At 44.4% G+C, this 16,863-nt stretch overlaps 1 protein-coding gene across 1 annotated transcript in view; it reads right to left on the bottom strand.

Annotated features, from left to right (window-relative positions):
• Positions 1 to 406: 406 nt before the first annotated feature.
• HCN4 (hyperpolarization activated cyclic nucleotide gated potassium channel 4) overlaps positions 407 to 16,863 on the bottom strand; it is a 169,143-nt gene continuing 152,686 nt past the window's right edge. The window contains exon 8 of the mRNA XM_073361426.2: positions 407 to 2,071. Coding sequence (XP_073217527.2) covers positions 519 to 2,071 — 1,553 coding nt within the window. The 3' untranslated portion in view covers positions 407 to 518. The remainder of the gene's footprint in view (positions 2,072 to 16,863) is intronic.

Raw genomic sequence — 16,863 nt, 5'->3', positions numbered from 1 at the left:
AAACCATGGGGGAATCAGAACCTTCCAATGCACACAGCAAACTGCTCAGGACCTCAAAATCTAGACACTATAGGCCAGATCTCCAGCTGGTGCAAATCAACACAGCTCTTCAAATGGAGCTGTTCCAAAATACACCAGCTATGGGCCTGGCCCAGTGTTCCTTCTTCTGCCCATGTCAACCTGGGATCTGTGTCTCAACAGGAAAACCTTTTGGTGGCTCTATGGCTGATCATTCACAAGTTCCAGCTCAGGCACACATTGTATCTGTGTATTACCTCAGTAGATTAAATCTCCTCATTTTCTTTTGCTCCACGTATTAAAATATTCTATAAAATCAAGTGACCAAAAATCTATAGCTCTAAGAATACCTGGTTATCTTCTTTTTGTTTATCGCTAATCACAGTCAAACCTAAAGAAAGAAAGGCAAAGAAAGAAAGAAAAAGGAAAGCAATGATTTGTGAAAGTCTGATCAGGAACTGAATTGCAGGAGTGGCAGAAACGGCTTTGAGAAGAGATCCTCATAAATTGGAGGGCAGTTTGGATCTGACAGGTTCTAGCTCCCCGGGGAGCACAACAGATTCTTTCCTCCCACCAGCAGTCAGAGAGGGAGCAACGACAGCACTGGCTCCAAACACTAGCGGGTGTGGCAGAGAACCTGAGGACATCTGACGTGGCAAAGTCATGCGTCCGGGAATAGAGCTACACGGCTTCCTGAGAAGTCCAGACCCTCCCCCAGAGAAAGGAAAGAAGCTCAGAACAGACTCTCTAGAGGAAAGAGGAGAACTTTGGCTCAGAGTCTGAGACAATTCTTGGGGCAAAGATGGCTGGGAAGCAGAAATCAACCTGATGTCCTGGCTCAGGCGTCTTGGTGGCAAATGTGGAGAGCTCTTGGGTTGAAGGACCAGTGGAGGTGGGCTGGAGGTCTGAGGCATGAGCAGAGATCCATGAGAGCCAGAGGCCCTGGAAGGGCCACATTGGAAAGTTCTTGTGGCCTCTGGGCTCTGACTAGGAGGACTAAGGCCAGAAGGGGTGTAACAAGGGGAGGCTACACCAGGCTGCTGCAATGGAGACATGGAGGCAAAAGGTGACCTTTCCTGGTGCAGCTGGCCTATCGTCCCAGTTGCAGAACCTAATGCACTTGGTTGTATTTGGCACAGCCCTGAAAGGGAGCCTCCAGAGGCTTGTGCCAGCTGGCTTAAGCTAGAGGATGGAGAACTGGAAGAAGGAGGGGGTTGAAAGTGGTTCATTCTTCCCAAAGTTCCACTTCCCGTGAGGGGCTGTAACTGTCCCACCTGCGGTGGTCTGGGGGTGGGCTGGAATTGGTTGAGAAGATTGCTAGGTGAGTTTGATGAGAGCTGGATGAAGGAAGTAGGTGGAGAGCTAGTGGTGGTCTGCTGGAAGTGGCCAAACCCACTAGGCAGAGTGTTGCTGGAAAGTGGCTGCTGCTGAACTGCCCCTAAAGGAGACCCTGAAGGCGCCTGTTGAAACTGGTTCAATCCTGCTGATGATGTGCCACCCAAGCACTGTTGGCTTGAGCCAGGGGAAGGAGATCCAACTGAGGCCTGATGGAACTGGCCTAAGCCAGCAGAGGCTGTGAATCCTGCCAGCTGCTGGATTTGGAAGGAAGATGATGAAGGGGTTTCAGCTCCTGGAGTGTGCAGCTGGGATGGCGTGCTGGATGGAGAACCTACTGCAGAAGGACCAGCTGATGGTATAATAGACTGAAGCCTTTTCAGTTGTCTCGGTGTCTGGCTGGACGGCTGCCCCAAAGACCCCAAAACAGATACTGGAGGACGGAATATAGCAGTCGGGAGGCGCGGGTGGTGGGTCAGAGCTATTGCTACTGAAGTGGTGGCTGCTGCAGCTTGCAAGGGCGCCTGGATCAGTGGAGTCCAAATGACGGGGGTTGGTGTGGAAGCTGCTGCTGCGGCAGCCTGGACATTGTGAGCGCAGTGCGCCATCTCTCTGTCGTGCTGCACAATCTGCTGGATGATCTCGTTCTCCTGATAGTTGAAGACACCAGAGTTGAGGTCGTGCTGGACTTTATGTAGCAGGATGGAATTTTTCTTACCTGTAGAAAAAAAGGAGAGAGGAAGAATCAGTCTGATTGGTAAAAGCAAGGGGGAAACCTTTCAGCGGGTATCAATTGAAGGCCACTGCCTGCCCCTCCCAGTTCATTTTCGGGCCACATTGTCCCATTCTCATTAGTTCTCTCAAATGGAGGTGCCATGGCAGCTTTGTGCCAGCCAGTAAGCTGACATACACTACATCCTCTAGTCAAGTAGTGTCCCATAAGATCTTGCCTCATGGGGCATGAGGAGTCTTGCTCACCAGCGGTTGTAAGGGGCCAGGGTCAGGGCAGATTGGAAAACTGCTTTTTTTTGTCTGGAGGCTATTACCTTGTGCTTTAGAATCTCAACTTCCATTTAAAACAATTACTCTGTAGTGCTTGTGGTTGGAATGAAAACTCCAAACAGAAGACCTGAGTGTAACTATGTCAGTGATGTCTGCCTGAGCCTGCAGAGAGCCTGAAACAATAGCTCTGCCTCATTCACCTCAATGGACTAGTTCACTATGAAGTCTAATGGCAAAACATTAAATACAAACATTATTAACTATTTCACCCCTGAGCCAGTGCTGAGAGATGATTTTGTAAAGATCTGCTTTCAGTGGCATTTCATTTTGGTATCTCAAGTGGGTGGAGCTTGGTTTGTGGGTGGACCTTGCGTGAGTACTCCGACTTTCCCCCAAATTATATTCCTGCTGCATGCTCCTCATGCTGCCACCATGCTGGATTCCTTTGAATTGTAGAATCGTAAGACTGGGAGGGACCTTGAGAGGTCATCTATTCCAGTCCCCTGCCCTCATGGCAGCACTAAATGTTATCTAGACCATCCCTGACAGGCTTTCAACAAACAGCTCCTGAAGTGGCAGCTGGGACTTTCTTCTCACCTGGAGGGAATCCAAAACAGAGGCCAAGGTTTAGTGGGGTTTCCTGGCCATTGCACATTCCTGCAGTTTTCTGGAGAAGCTCAACATGTTCTCAGGATGGAACTGTACCTGATAAAACCCAGCTGCTGAAAGGCAGAAGCCATGTATGCCACACATACAACTTTGGATTTTCTAGGGCAAATTTCCTCTGGTGAATGGTAAGTTATTTTCTGCAGAAGACCTTTTATTAACACTTTGCTAGCTAATGCTCAGTGCTTCTGTAGCACCTTTCAACCTAGTGTCTGACAGCGCTTGACTAATTTCAAGTGATTTTGCCTCTCAACAACTCAGTATGGTCACTATTATTGTCCCAATATTTTTTACAGCTGGGTAAACCAAAGCATGGAGAGGTGAAGTGGTTTGCCCTAGATCACACAGCAAGGTAGTGACAGCACCCAAGAGTGCTGAATCCCAGTCTCCTCCGCTAATCGTTGGACATCCCTCCTTCGTATCCAGTCCACATCTCATTGCATCTACTCGGCTAGTGAGTCATGGTGAGTCAGATCCTCAGCCCTCCTCCAGTGCAAAGCAGCCATCAAGCCTGACGATCTGTCCCCCTGAGGCATTGGGGAACCCTCCAATGGAGCAGAACTGTCAGAGAATACTCTAAATCATCCTCATCTCCTGTATCTTGTTGCAGGGGGCATTTCTAGCAGAAAGGAGGCATGGGTGAGCATTCCTACACCTCAGCAAGCCTTGGCTGCCGCAAAGGAGCTGGAAGTGGCCTGGCATAAGTTAGAGCATACCAGAGGCATTCTGTGCTGGGACCTGGACCAGCCCCCACCCAGCCCATATATTGGGGGAGTGCATAAGGTGACCTAAAGCCACCTCCACCTGGCTCAAGCACAGTGGATGATCTGAATAGAGTGAATAGAGACACTGCGCAGCACACTGTGCTGGGTGCATACAACTTCTAATCATTAGTCACTGTGCATTACCCTGCAGGACTGAGGGAGAGACAGTGGAACTTCCTCCTCACCCTGGAGGTTTTGCAAAGCTCTCCAACCATTGTTTGAGTTCACAAGAACATCCTTCCCCCATGTTCTCCATCATATAAGTCCATGTCCATTTCCCCTTTAAGGGTGACTGTGACATTTAAGTCATCTCTCGACCCTTTCGCCCCAAGCTCTCAAAGCACTTTACAAATGGTAAGGAATTAAGGATGAAATCCTGATTCCATTGAAGTCAATGTGAACTCTGTCAATGGAGCCAGGACTTCACCCTAAGTCTCGCAGTTTCCCTAGCAGGGAGGTAAGTAAAGCAAGTACTTCTAGCTGAGCGGCAGTCTCTGTGCACTAGGAACAGAAGAACTCTCCCTCCCCAAAGGCTCTGCTTGCCCAGGTGAGAGCTCTCTGGGCAGCAGATTGCCTGCCATTATAGTTTCATTTGTGCTTTGGAAGCGGAATTTCAAGCCAATCAAATTTAAGTTCCAGCTCATCTTTCAGCCTTGCAGTGTAATATTACCCAGCACTTTGCCTTTTCCAAGTGTTGCAAAATTCAGTGACACGAGTTTGCCTGGCCCCAGAATCCACCTGGCACTGAGGGGAAACTTCATGTGATTAAAGAACAGCTCTGAGCCATGAGTGAGGGTGTTGTGTGGAGCCCTTTCACCAGATCACGGCACCTTCTCAATGGGAGAGAACGTCTGATGCATCAGAATTTAGTTGTATCCTCAAAGCCTAATGAAAACGAACTACTCTGTTCCAGCATTGCTTCATCAGGAGTTGCTGCTCATAGGGGTTTGTATCATATCCTTAACAAACTGGCTTCAATTAAATCCACCACTTGACTTTTCAAGGGTACTCCACCAGGGGCAGCCCTAGACTAGCTGACAGCAACTGGCACCCTCGGCGAACCATGCAATCCACGCCCCCCACCCCCAAGCCCCAAGAGCAGCTCTAGGCTGAGATTTTTGGTAAACTGGGAAACATTTTGCCCCTTTTTTTTCTTTTAATGTTTTTAAGTGTTTTTTTTAAACAGAGGCTTAATTATTCAGTTTGTCTGTCCGTCCATCTGTTCAACCAATGTTTCTGAAATCAGATAAAATAGAGACACGAAATTTTCAGAATAGATTTGTACATGACAGCTCGATGATATTTCCGTCCGATTTCAAATAAAAATGCATTAAAAATGTTAATTATAATTTTATTATTACAAATCCAAAATCATCCATTATGCTATCCTGCTTTAACTGCCATTACCACCACATCCAATATAGAAAGAAATAAGAAAACTCTTCAATGAACTTTAACCTGTATTTACAAAACACTCCGAATAAAAAACACTCTGTGCTCTTAAAACATGACTTTTCTTGCTTTAACTTTTGAAAATTCAGTCACTAGTTCTTTTAGATCCAGTTTTCAGGCTATTTCATGCTGTATTGACATCGTGGCAAGTCCAACAAGTCTCTCTTGCACCATTGTTGAACGCAGATATGTTTTTATCAATTTTAACTTTGAGAAGCTACGTTCCCCACTAGCTACGGAAACTGGCAAAGTTAAAAGAATGCGTAGAGCTATGAAAATGTTTGGAAAATTGTCTTATTTTCACAAACAAACTTCAGTACTTCTTCAGGAGAGGAATGTTTCTTAAGTCGTCTGGAAAAAGCCTGAAGCTCACTACACAAATCATAGAATCATAGAATATCAGGGTTGGAAGGGACCCCAGAAGGTCATCTAGTCCAACCCCCTGCTCAAAGCAGGACCAATTCCCAGTTAAATCATCCCAGCCAGGGCTTTGTCAAGCCTGACCTTAAAAACCTCTAAGGAAGGAGATTCTACCACCTCCCTAGGTAACTCATTCCAGTGTTTCACCACCCTCTTAGTGAAAAAGTTTTTCCTAATATCCAATCTAAACCTCCCCCACTGCAACTTGAGACCATTACTCCTCATTCTGTCATCTGCTACCATTGAGAACAGTCTAGAGCCATCCTCTTTGGAACCCCCTTTCAGGTAGTTGAAAGCAGCTATCAAATCCCCCCTCATTCTTCTCTTCTGCAGGCTAAACAATCCCAGCTCCCTCAGCCTCTCCTCATAACTCATGTGTTCCAGTCCACTAATCATTTTTGTTGCCCTTCGCTGGACTCTCTCCAATTTATCCACATCCTTCTTGAAGTGTGGGGCCCAAAACTGGACACAGTACTCCAGATGAGGCCTCACCAATGTCGAATAGAGGGGAACGATCACGTCCCTCGATCTGCTCGCTATGCCCCTACTTATACATCCCAAAATGCCATTGGCCTTGGCAACAAGGGCACACTGCTGACTCATATCCAGCTTCTCGTCCACTGTCACCCCTAGGTCCTTTTCCGCAGAACTGCTGCCTAGCCATTCGGTCCCTAGTCTGTAGCTGTGCATTGGGTTCTTCCGTCCTAAGTGCAGGACCCTGCACTTATCCTTATTGAACCTCATCAGATTCCTTTTGGCCCAATCTTCCAATTGGTCTAGGTCCTTCTGTATCCTATCCCTCCCCTCCAGCGTATCTACCACTCCTCCCAGTTTAGTATCATCCGCAAATTTGCTGAGAGTGCAATCCACACCATCCTCCAGATCATTTATGAAGATATTGAATAAAACCGGCCCCAGGACCGACCCTTGGGGCACTCCACTTGATACCGGCTGCCAACTAGACATGGAGCCATTGATCACTACCCGTTGAGCCCGACAATCTAGCCAGCTTTCTACCCACCTTATAGTGCATTCATCCAGCCCATACTTCCTTAACTTGGTGACAAGAATACTATGGGAGACCGTGTCAAAAGCTTTGCTAAAGTCAAGAAACAATACATCCACTGCTTTCCCTTCATCCACAGAACCAGTAATCTCATCATAAAAGGCGATTAGATTAGTCAGGCATGACCTTCCCTTGGTGAATCCATGCTGGCTGTTCCTGATCACTTTCCTCTCATGCAAGTGCTTCAGGATTGATTCTTTGAGGACCTGCTCCATGATTTTTCCAGGGACTGAGGTGAGGCTGACTGGCCTGTAGTTCCCAGGATCTTCCTTCTTCCCTTTTTTAAAGATTGGCACTACATTAGCCTTTTTCCAGTCATCCGGGACTTCCCCGGTTCGCCAGGAGTTTTCAAAGATAATGGCCAGTGGCTCTGCAATCACAGCCGCCAATTCCTTCAGCACTCTCGGATGCAACTCGTCCGGCCCCATGGACTTGTGCACGTCCAGCTTTTCTAAATAGTCCCTAACCACCTCTATCTCCACAGAGGGCTGGCCATCTCTTCTGCATTTTGTGATGCCCAGCGCAGCAGTCTGGGAGCTGACCTTGTTAGTGAAAACAGAGCTCTGTAGAAATCTGTAGCATCAATGTCTTTTGAATTTTCATGAGTCAACGCCAACTCCAGCTTTATACAAAATTCTCTTATCTGTTTTGCTGTTCTCTTTTGCAAGCTGTGGATATCATATAGAAAGCCAAATACTGACTCTAGCTGCTGTATCTGTTGAAATCTTTCGTCAACCAAGTGAATAGCAGTATCAAGGACTACAAAGTAGAAATTCACTTTGAACCTTTGTTTTGGGTTCTGAATGGGTGTGTCTCGTCCTTCATATGAAAACTGCTGTTTCTTTTGCCAAATGCGAACTGGCTCTGGTGCAAATTCTGTCAGAAAGTCTATTTCTTCAGAAAGCTCAAGAGAATCTACCAGTGTTCTTTCAAACCCTTCATCACTTCTGAATTCCTCCAGAATATTTTTAGTTTGCTGCAGTTTTTGAATAGCAGAATGCATGTTCAGGTTCTTTTCCTGAAGCTGCTTACTAGTGAGGTTAATCTCGAAAAGGATATTATACCACAAAATGAGTGAAGTCACAAATTTGAACTTGGAAAGGCCATTTGCAAGAGCTTCTGCATCTGAACATACCATATTGCCAGATAATGTAGTAAAGGTGGTATCATCAGAAATTTCAACTAGGGCATCATAAATGTTTCCAAGTTCATAGCGAAGAGGCTTCAAAGCATCAATGCGACTCTCCCCATCTTGTCTGACTAAGTGGTTTCACAGTTAGAGAATTCACGTGGCGAGTTAGAATCTCCCAACAGTGTGTTGAGCCTGAGAAAAACACATAAACATGTTGCACCAGGTCAAAGAAACTGCCTGACTCCAAACAGCATCTATCAGCATCATTGACAATCAAATTCAGAGAATGCACACTGCAAGGAACGAAAAAGGCCCTAAGATTGATTTCCATCATTCTCCTTTGCACACCATTGTCTTTACCCTTCATATTACTCCCATTATCATAGCATTGGCCACATAAGTTTTCAACAGATAATGACATTTTTCAAGCTCTTGTAGAATAGTTTAAGTCATAAATGCTCCAGTCATCTCCTTCAGTGGTACGAAACCCAAAAAATGTTCCTTTATAAGCACTTCAACATTATCTTCATCTGCAGACTTTTCCATATCCACAAAACGAATGACCATCGTCATTTGTTCAACATGACTCACATCTGGTGTACAGTCCGGTATTATTGAAAAGTATTTTGCAGAATGGGCAGCTTCTGCAATTTTCTTTTTAATGGCATTTGCTAGGATTTGAATCAGTTCATTCTGCATATTTTTTCCTCAGTAATGAACCTGTGTTTCATCATCAGTTATTTTACGTAGATGCTCCTTCATGACTGGATCAAAAAGCTAGGTATTCAACATATTTTAAAAAGTTTCCATTACTTGGAGTGTATAAATTTTCATTTCTACCATGGCCGCGGAATGCTAAATTTTGCCCACAAGAACTCTCACTGAAGCAATCAGACGCTGTAATATTTGTTGCCAATATATTCTTCTTTTTCCTTGATCACATGTAAATTTTCTTCATCGATAGTTTTTCCTTTTTTCGATCATAATTCAAGTTCTTTCCAATTTTGAAAACATCCCAAATGTTCTATACTTCTTTCATGAGAAGAGAGAATTGAAGATATGTTTTTCCAGACCTTCGAATCATTTTCAGTAAGTGATGTACCAATTGCTTGATTTCTAAACAACTTGCAGCAAAAGCAAAACACAGAGTCCTTCGAAACTGAATATTGTAACCAACTTCGATGAATTTCTTCCCCATTAATTAGTTTCCTCTTGTAATGCTGAGCAGAGAGTTTTCTGTTATTTCCATCCTTAAGGAAGGGAAATTCATGAACTTGTTCGGGTCCATGTTCCACAAGAATTTGCCGCACACTTGTCATCACATCTGGGCCATGAAGCTGGGTCCCCATATTGTAACTTGTTTGTAACTTCCTCATCCTTTCTTCCTTCTACTTCATTTACTTCAATTTCTGCATGTGTCTCTGAAGGTGAATAAATTTTCTCCACTTCCATATCAGTCTGATGCTGTGAGCTGCCTTCATCTAGAAGTAAGTTTCCATCATCTTGAGTTTCCAAACTGCTTTTTTGTGGATGTGAGCTACCCTCATCTTGAAGTAATATACCTTCATCTTGATGTTCCAAACTGCTTCCAAGCGGATGTGAGCTAACCGCCTCTCCAAGTAAAATTCCTTCATCTGGATGCTGTGAACTGCTTCCATCTTTATTTGGATTAATGAGAAGATATTTCAGGAAGGATCCCTGCTGTTTTGCTTGGTCCTTTTCCTTCTCAGCCTTTCATTTATGATACTCAGCTCCTGAAAAGAGGTTTTCTTTTTCCTCTTTCTGCCATGGGGCATTTGAATATTGTTATGTACTAACTGTGCTCCCGACTGCAAGCATTATAGCGTTAAGGATGGCTGTCACACCACATGGTTGGAGATTTAAACCACAATGCAGCCATCCCAACATGCCTTTTCACTGCTTAAAGGTTCAATGATTAGTAACATACACTCACTTACCTATTATAACAGTTAGTTACAGTGTTTACACGGAAACAAAATGACCTTTTTCGACGTTATAACTCGACACCGGTTGTTTGGAACTCGACACGGTTACCCGCTTGGAGTGTGACTTCATCACTTTCGTAGTCTATTAAGCATTAACGCTGTTACTTTTCTTTTATGAATCTTATTTATTACATGTGAACCATTTATAACAAAGAAAAGTTCATAATTATACAGCCCGATAATAACGCTAAGATTTAATAACTCTTGAAGATATTCACATTTTGGATATATAATGCTGAAAGACGATATTCTTTACTCTTTGGCACCAAGAAACACAATTTTCCACAGTATTCGCTTGATTCTTAACCGTGTACCTGCGACGTGTCTTAAAAGGACTGTTTGACATGTATCAATTCGCGATATCTCCGCTCTACATGAATTTCCGGCTATGTGACCTTGATGTATATTCGAGTTAGGTGTCACTAGCATTGCAGCTCTTGCCACTGGTGGATGTGTTTCATTATGGCTGAATTATTGCTTATCAAAATTGCGGAGTGGGTCATCTTGACCCTATGTCGCAAATTGAAATTCTTTTTTGCTAAAATATTATTTATTTTTGCAGTAAATAAAAGATTTCACATATTAATAAATTCTCAGAAATGTAGAGAAATGAATTATAATTCCTATTCCCTCCATATATGCATGGGAATTGAAATAATGACATCTTCGTATTTTATTTGTATTTTTTTCATTTTTAATTTTTTTTCGTTTTATTATTTTTTTAATTTGATTTTTTTTCCAAGAATTTGGGGCCCCATTTAACTTGGCACCCTAGGCGACCACATAGTTCACCTATATGGACGGGCCGCCCCTGCACTCCACACTCCCAGCTGATCCCATCCTGAAGATATTAGAGCAGCTGCCTGTGGGTTTCCCTTTAGCTTTTGTTTCTTGGTGCTGGCAAGATTTGGAGGGCTCAGGTTAGTCAGTAGTAACCTGCGTGCATGTTGGGTATACAGCACTGAGGAGTGCACGTATGCATAGCAGCTTGTCTTGAGACTGGGGTTCAAGGTGAGTATACAGTGGCATCCTAAGGCGCCAGCCAGTTTGGATTAAATCAAAAGCGATATTAACCCTCCTCCCAAACAAAACTTTCCTCAAGCTCCACACCAATCAGTTAACTTCCTTTCTCATTCTGTTTCAGTGCCCCAGGCTCCTGCCTGCACTTTCAGCTCCCATCCAAAACCAGGACTGACAAACACCCTTCCTCCCAGTGGGTTTGCAGAATTTGAATTAGATACAGGCATAGCATGGCAGATTGGATCTGTAAACACTGTCCATCCTGAACTCTGGCACCACAGCCACATCACATCTTCAGAATTAAAGAATGTAGGCAAAATTAATGCCAGTCAACAAAGTTTATGAAAGATAGGGCTTGTCAAATAAACTTGTCATCATTCTTTGTTGAGATCATTATTCCAGATTAACTTTCACATGTAGACAAATTCTAAGGATTTGACTTAGACCCACATGATATTCTGATACAAATATTTAGCACTATACAAAATCAATGCAACTGGTTAACCAACAGACTGCAAAAAGTAATTGTAAGTGGGGAATCGTCATCCAGTGGGGATGCTTCTAGTGCGATCCTGTAGGGAATCTGTTCTCAGTCCTATGCTATTCAATAGCTTTATCAATGATTGGGCAGAAAATATAAAATCTTTGCAGGTAAAATTTGCAGAGGACACAAAAATTGGTGGAGTGCTAAATAATGATGAGGACATGTCATTAATACAAGCCAACCTGGATCGCTTGGTAAGGTGAGCCAATGTGCAGTTTAACACAGCCAAATGCAAGGTCATACATCGAGGAACAAAGAATATAAGTCACCCTTATAACTGGGGGACTGTACCCTGGAAAGCAGTGACTGAAAAAGAGTTAGGGGTCATGGTAAGTAACCATCTAACATGAACGCTCAGCGCAATGCTGTAGCTAAGAGGAAGAATGGGATCCTAGGATGCAAAAGCAGGGGAATATCAACCAGAAGCAGGGAGCTGGTATTATGTCTGGACATGGCACTAGTGAGACCATTACTGGAGACTGTGCCCCATTTTGGTGTCCACACTTCAAAAAGGATGTTGAAAAACTAAAAGGGGTACAGAAAAGAACTACAAGAATGAGTCAATATCTGGAAAACCTGCCATAGAATGAGAGTGACTGCTACACATATAACCAGGATAGACAAGCTCTGATTCTCCCTGCAGCTCATGTAGCTATTTATACCAGTGCAAAATAGCTGTGAAAAGCTACAATTTGAATTTGGCAGTGTTTTGCACTGGTGTAAATAGCTATATGAGCTGCAGGCAATGGAGCATCAGACCCTGTATGATTCCGTCATCATTCAAACCATATATCTGAGGACTGTTTTATGGAGGACAAGAGTGTGGCCACTTCTGGGATGCAATGGGACAGCTCTTCAGCAGTGCACAGCAACACTATACAACAATTCTGGCGAGGAAGTAAACAAGAACCTACCCAATTGAAATTGCAGGGTAGGAAACAAAATGGAATTACCCAAGCTAGACTTTGGCTAACACGTTAAGAATCAAAAGGGTAGGTCTGAGAGGGCAACACCTCAGGTTTGCAATAATGAGTTTTCTGGAGTCACAGGTGCAAATTCCAGCCAGGGGTACAAAGAGCTCTCCCACACAACTGCAAGGCCAGGGTGTGGAGAGAGAGATATGGGGGCCTTCAAGGAGACAGTCAAACGCCAACTCTGTGGCTGAAAGTTAGTAGCTCTGTGGATATCGTACAGTGGATTTCTTTAGCAAGAAACTGGACTGAGGAAGCCTGCAAGTGAGAAGAGATGGAAGGAGGAGGGGAAGAAGCAGGAGTGGTTACTGCAGCCTCCCTAAGAGTGCTAGACCAGCATCTGCTCTGTGATCCATCATCACAGCAAACCCCTCACCTCACTCCTTCATCCTGTGTCATCTGCACTTGGCTTCCAATTTGCCCTTCTATGCTTGAGCCGCCTCTGATCTCAGAGACACTGCCCTCACTCACCAGCAGAATGTTGGGATGTTAATGATTGTTGCCCAGGTAGATTGAGAGGCGGGAGACGGCCCTAACTGTTCAATGTCTGCACTCCGTGACAGCAGTATAGCGAGAGTGCCTTCTTTGCAGTGCATTCAATACATCCTTACCCTCTGTGAGCCGAGGGCCCCCTGTATTCATACCCTACATGCTACTGCAATAATACAGGTATACAATATGCCTTGTGAGGTATCACATGAAAGCTAATAACATGCTGGTTATTATTATCATTGTAAAATGCATGTGTTAACCTTATATGTGATGTTATAAATTCCCTCTGTATAATGTTACTAGAACATTGTTTAAGACAAAGACAGCCTAACCTAGGTAAAGGTGATAGACCGGTCTGCCCCAGACAAAGGAAGGGAGGTTTACCTCAATTTACGTATTAGCTGTAAACAAAGCTGCTATCATGCTAAACCAGTGGGCCTTATCATGAGGTAAAACAAAAGAGACAGAGAATTAACATGGCCCTGCACCCCAGAAAGACACAGGAGATTGAGTCCCCAGGAGGCCTTCCTGACATGTAACACAAAGACATCCCTTTGGGGAGACAAGGAACACAGATAGACTCCATCTCGATCTTTCACCTTAAGGCAACAAAGAAACTGAACTCTTTGATGTCTGTGATAGGTCCTGGCCAGACTGGAAAGGAGACTGAGAATGAGAGAAACCATCTTGCACAAAGACGGTATCGTGTTAGATTAAGTTTTAGATTTTAAGTACGTATTTTCACTTTTATTTGCTTGTAGACAGCACTACCATTATCTTTTACTTGGTGTCTCTTAACCCATGCTCTTTTGTTAATAAACTTGTTTTACTTTTACCATAAACCAGTTCAGGGGGGTGTTTGAAGGGAAGGGTGTATTTACCCCAGTTCAATTAATAAGCTGTGATGTACTGAGTCTTTAACAGAGCAGTGAACTTAATATCTTCTGTGAATGCACCATGATAGGGACTGTGCACTGCAGAGAAACATCCCTGGGGCACTCAGGTGCTGGAGTTTACTGATTGCACCTGCTAGGTGAGGTCTGGGCCAGGAGAGCCTTGAGGAGTTGGCTGGGGAGGCAGACAGACTGGTGTGGCAGGGAGCTGACACACAATCTAGTTGCCAGCAAAACTCACTCCTGTTGAGGCAGAGAGGTAACACGTTGGCGCACAGCTCTGGGCACCCCAGCAGCATATTATACCCTCGCACACCCTTCCACTGACCCATGTCTCTTCTGCCCATGTGTGCAGCTCATTGGCTACTTCCAGTGGGGCAGCCCCATGCAGTGTCAGACCATAATAGGTACAGGGTGATGCCCTAGTTGAGGAAAGATGGTTTCCTGAAAGTTTAACTAAAGCCATGAGTTAAACACAAGCCAAAGCTGGAGCAAGGCAGGAGAGAGGAGTTTCCGAGGGAGAGTGTTTCTGCAATGACTCTTTTCTTCCTTCTTTCTTTATTAAACTGCTCTGTCTACAGATCAGTTTCTTCGCGCTGGATTTATTGTCATTTCACCTGCCTTGAAATGAGATCTGCTGATTAGTTTGGCGTAATCTGAACTGTAAAGCTATTCTGTACCATAGTTTTGTTCAGTGAACCACAGTAGGATGCTTGGAGAGGATAATCTATTTTCCTCTCATTTCAGTGCTGGAAGCACAGAGACTGCGTGATGTTAAGACTTTATCCTTCTAGACCTTCTATCCTTCCGACACTATGGCGATGAGCATGGTATAAGAACTAATATAATATATAGAATACACACTAGTCTGTTCCAGTTTGACTCCTAAACCCAAATATGCGAAACTTTATAATAGCAGTAGCAATCAAACTCAGATCTTCCTTCTCCAAAAAGCAGAGACCCCGGCCACTTGAGTAAAGGAGACTCTTCACTAGGTGTGAGTAATACAGGATCTCTGACACATAGTTGAGCAGTTCTGATACCATCCAGTAGAGGACAGTGGTGCATAAAGATACATGAGCCAATTTATTAAAGTAGCATTAGCAAAGATCTGGAAACACCAGTGGTGCATCATAATTAGATTGCACAAGCTCTTTGGAGCATACACTGAGTCAATGTTCTGTTTGCACAGCACCTAGCACAAGGGGGTCCTGGTCCAGGACTGGGGCTCCTAAGGCAGCATTTCTCAAATGCAGCCCACCAGGGGCTTTTCTTGTGGCCCCGGCCTCCTGGGAAGAGATTGGAGGAGGGAGAACAAAGCAGCAGCCCCTTCCCAGAGACCACCAGCAGTGGTTGGGCCCTGCCTCCCTCTGGAGAGGCACAAACTGGAGGAGCAGGCAGCCAGTGAGTTCCCCACCTTCCCGGTGGCAGTGGGGTCAGGCATCAGCCCTTGGGTGGCAGGCTCCAGCCACAGGGCTTCGGGCTCTGTCCCTAGGCCCGATCCCCTGTACGTGGAGCTTCGGGCTCCATTCCCTGGCTGCATGGTGATGGGCTCTGGCCCAAGCCCCCCTCCCATCACTTCTTCCCCCCTGCTGCCTCCTCCAGTGCCCCATCACCCCTGGTCCCTGCATCACTTTTCACTGCACACTTAGTAGCTAGCAAGTCTTAAAAAAAAAAAAAAAAGAAAGAAACCAAAAAAAGCAAAAGAAACAATAAGAAAAAAGACAAGAATGTTCAAGGCACCTTATTTGCGTTTCTATTCTATTTAGGTCCAATAAAGAATAGAGAGAACTGTACACTATTTTTATTACTGAGTCTGTAAAAATAAAACGCATACATAGATAGATTACAATGGTTTGGACATGTAGATGCGCATATTAATTTGTTTTTCCTAAAGTTAATTAAGTATTTTAAGAAAAATTGTCAGAGCGGCCACCAGCAAGAGTTGGTGGCTGCATTCTGTTGTGAGAACCCCGCAATACAAATAATAAATAATTGTAGTAAATACTGTGGGTCCTACAAAAAACAATTTCTCATCAACACAGTGATGGCCTGAAAACAAAAGTGGTATTTAGAACCTGGAGGATGTGCCCTCCAGTCATAAGAGCTCTGAAGTACAGTGATGCGTCTGAAATTTTGGAGTTTAACTAATAGATGGTTCTCTCTCAATAAAGAATTGAAAAGACACATGTCACCTGACTGGAATCCCAGGGAAAAGGGCCATGTGGTTTAATGAAAAGAATCAGCTCTCAACAACAGTTCTAGCAAATCATCAAGATGAGCTTTCTGTTGTTAAAATTCTGCACAGACCCTGGAGAGATTAGCTGGAACACTCTGTTTATCCTGGCTCTCTCCCTCCAGTTCCATCTAAGGCCAGTGGCTGTAGTTTAAGAATACAGGTCAGGGAATTGCTTTTTGAATCTGCATGCGTTTTCAACATTCTCACTTTATTCTGCTGGTTTCTGCATAGCTAGTTAGCTCCTGGGAGGCTCAGATTCATTCTGTGTCTTTATTTTGAAGACTGAATAGTAAGCACACCAGGTCAGATCCTTGGCTAGAGCACAGCCAAGTTTGCAGCACAGCTCAGGATGGGGCAGGTGTGAATGTGGCCTTTGCAATCCTCTGATCCTGGACTATTGTGCACTGGGCTGGTCTCCTGTCCTAACTTAGCTGGCTGCCAGTGGCTCTAATGGGCCAATATTGCAGCTGCTGATGGCTGGGGGAGCAAAGAAGCCTTGGATATGGCCCCTACACTGTCAGCATGTTACCTGCACTAGCCCTTTGCACTGCTCACACTACTGGGGCTACACTGCTTATTGTTAGCATGCTAGTTTGATCAGAGCCACATGGGTCTGTCTGCTCATGCTGGAAATGACACCTTCAGCTCTGGTGTAACATACCTATAATTACATCAGCACAAACCCAGTGTCTAGAGCAGGCCCCCAAATCAATCTTTTTTCCTGCCCAAAATGTTGTTAGTTGTCTCTTGATGTGAGTCTGTCGTTTACTTTGCGTAGGAAAAGAAGACTTTAACACTTTGGCTAAAATCAGAATTGGTCAAATTGTACTTGTTGAATAATTT

Source organism: Lepidochelys kempii, chromosome 10 (genome assembly GCF_965140285.1).
Source record: "Lepidochelys kempii isolate rLepKem1 chromosome 10, rLepKem1.hap1, whole genome shotgun sequence".
Classification (NCBI taxonomy): domain Eukaryota; kingdom Metazoa; phylum Chordata; order Testudines; family Cheloniidae; genus Lepidochelys; species Lepidochelys kempii.
Note: the sequence above shows the minus strand (reverse complement) of the source record. Positions and strands in the feature narration are given on the sequence as shown.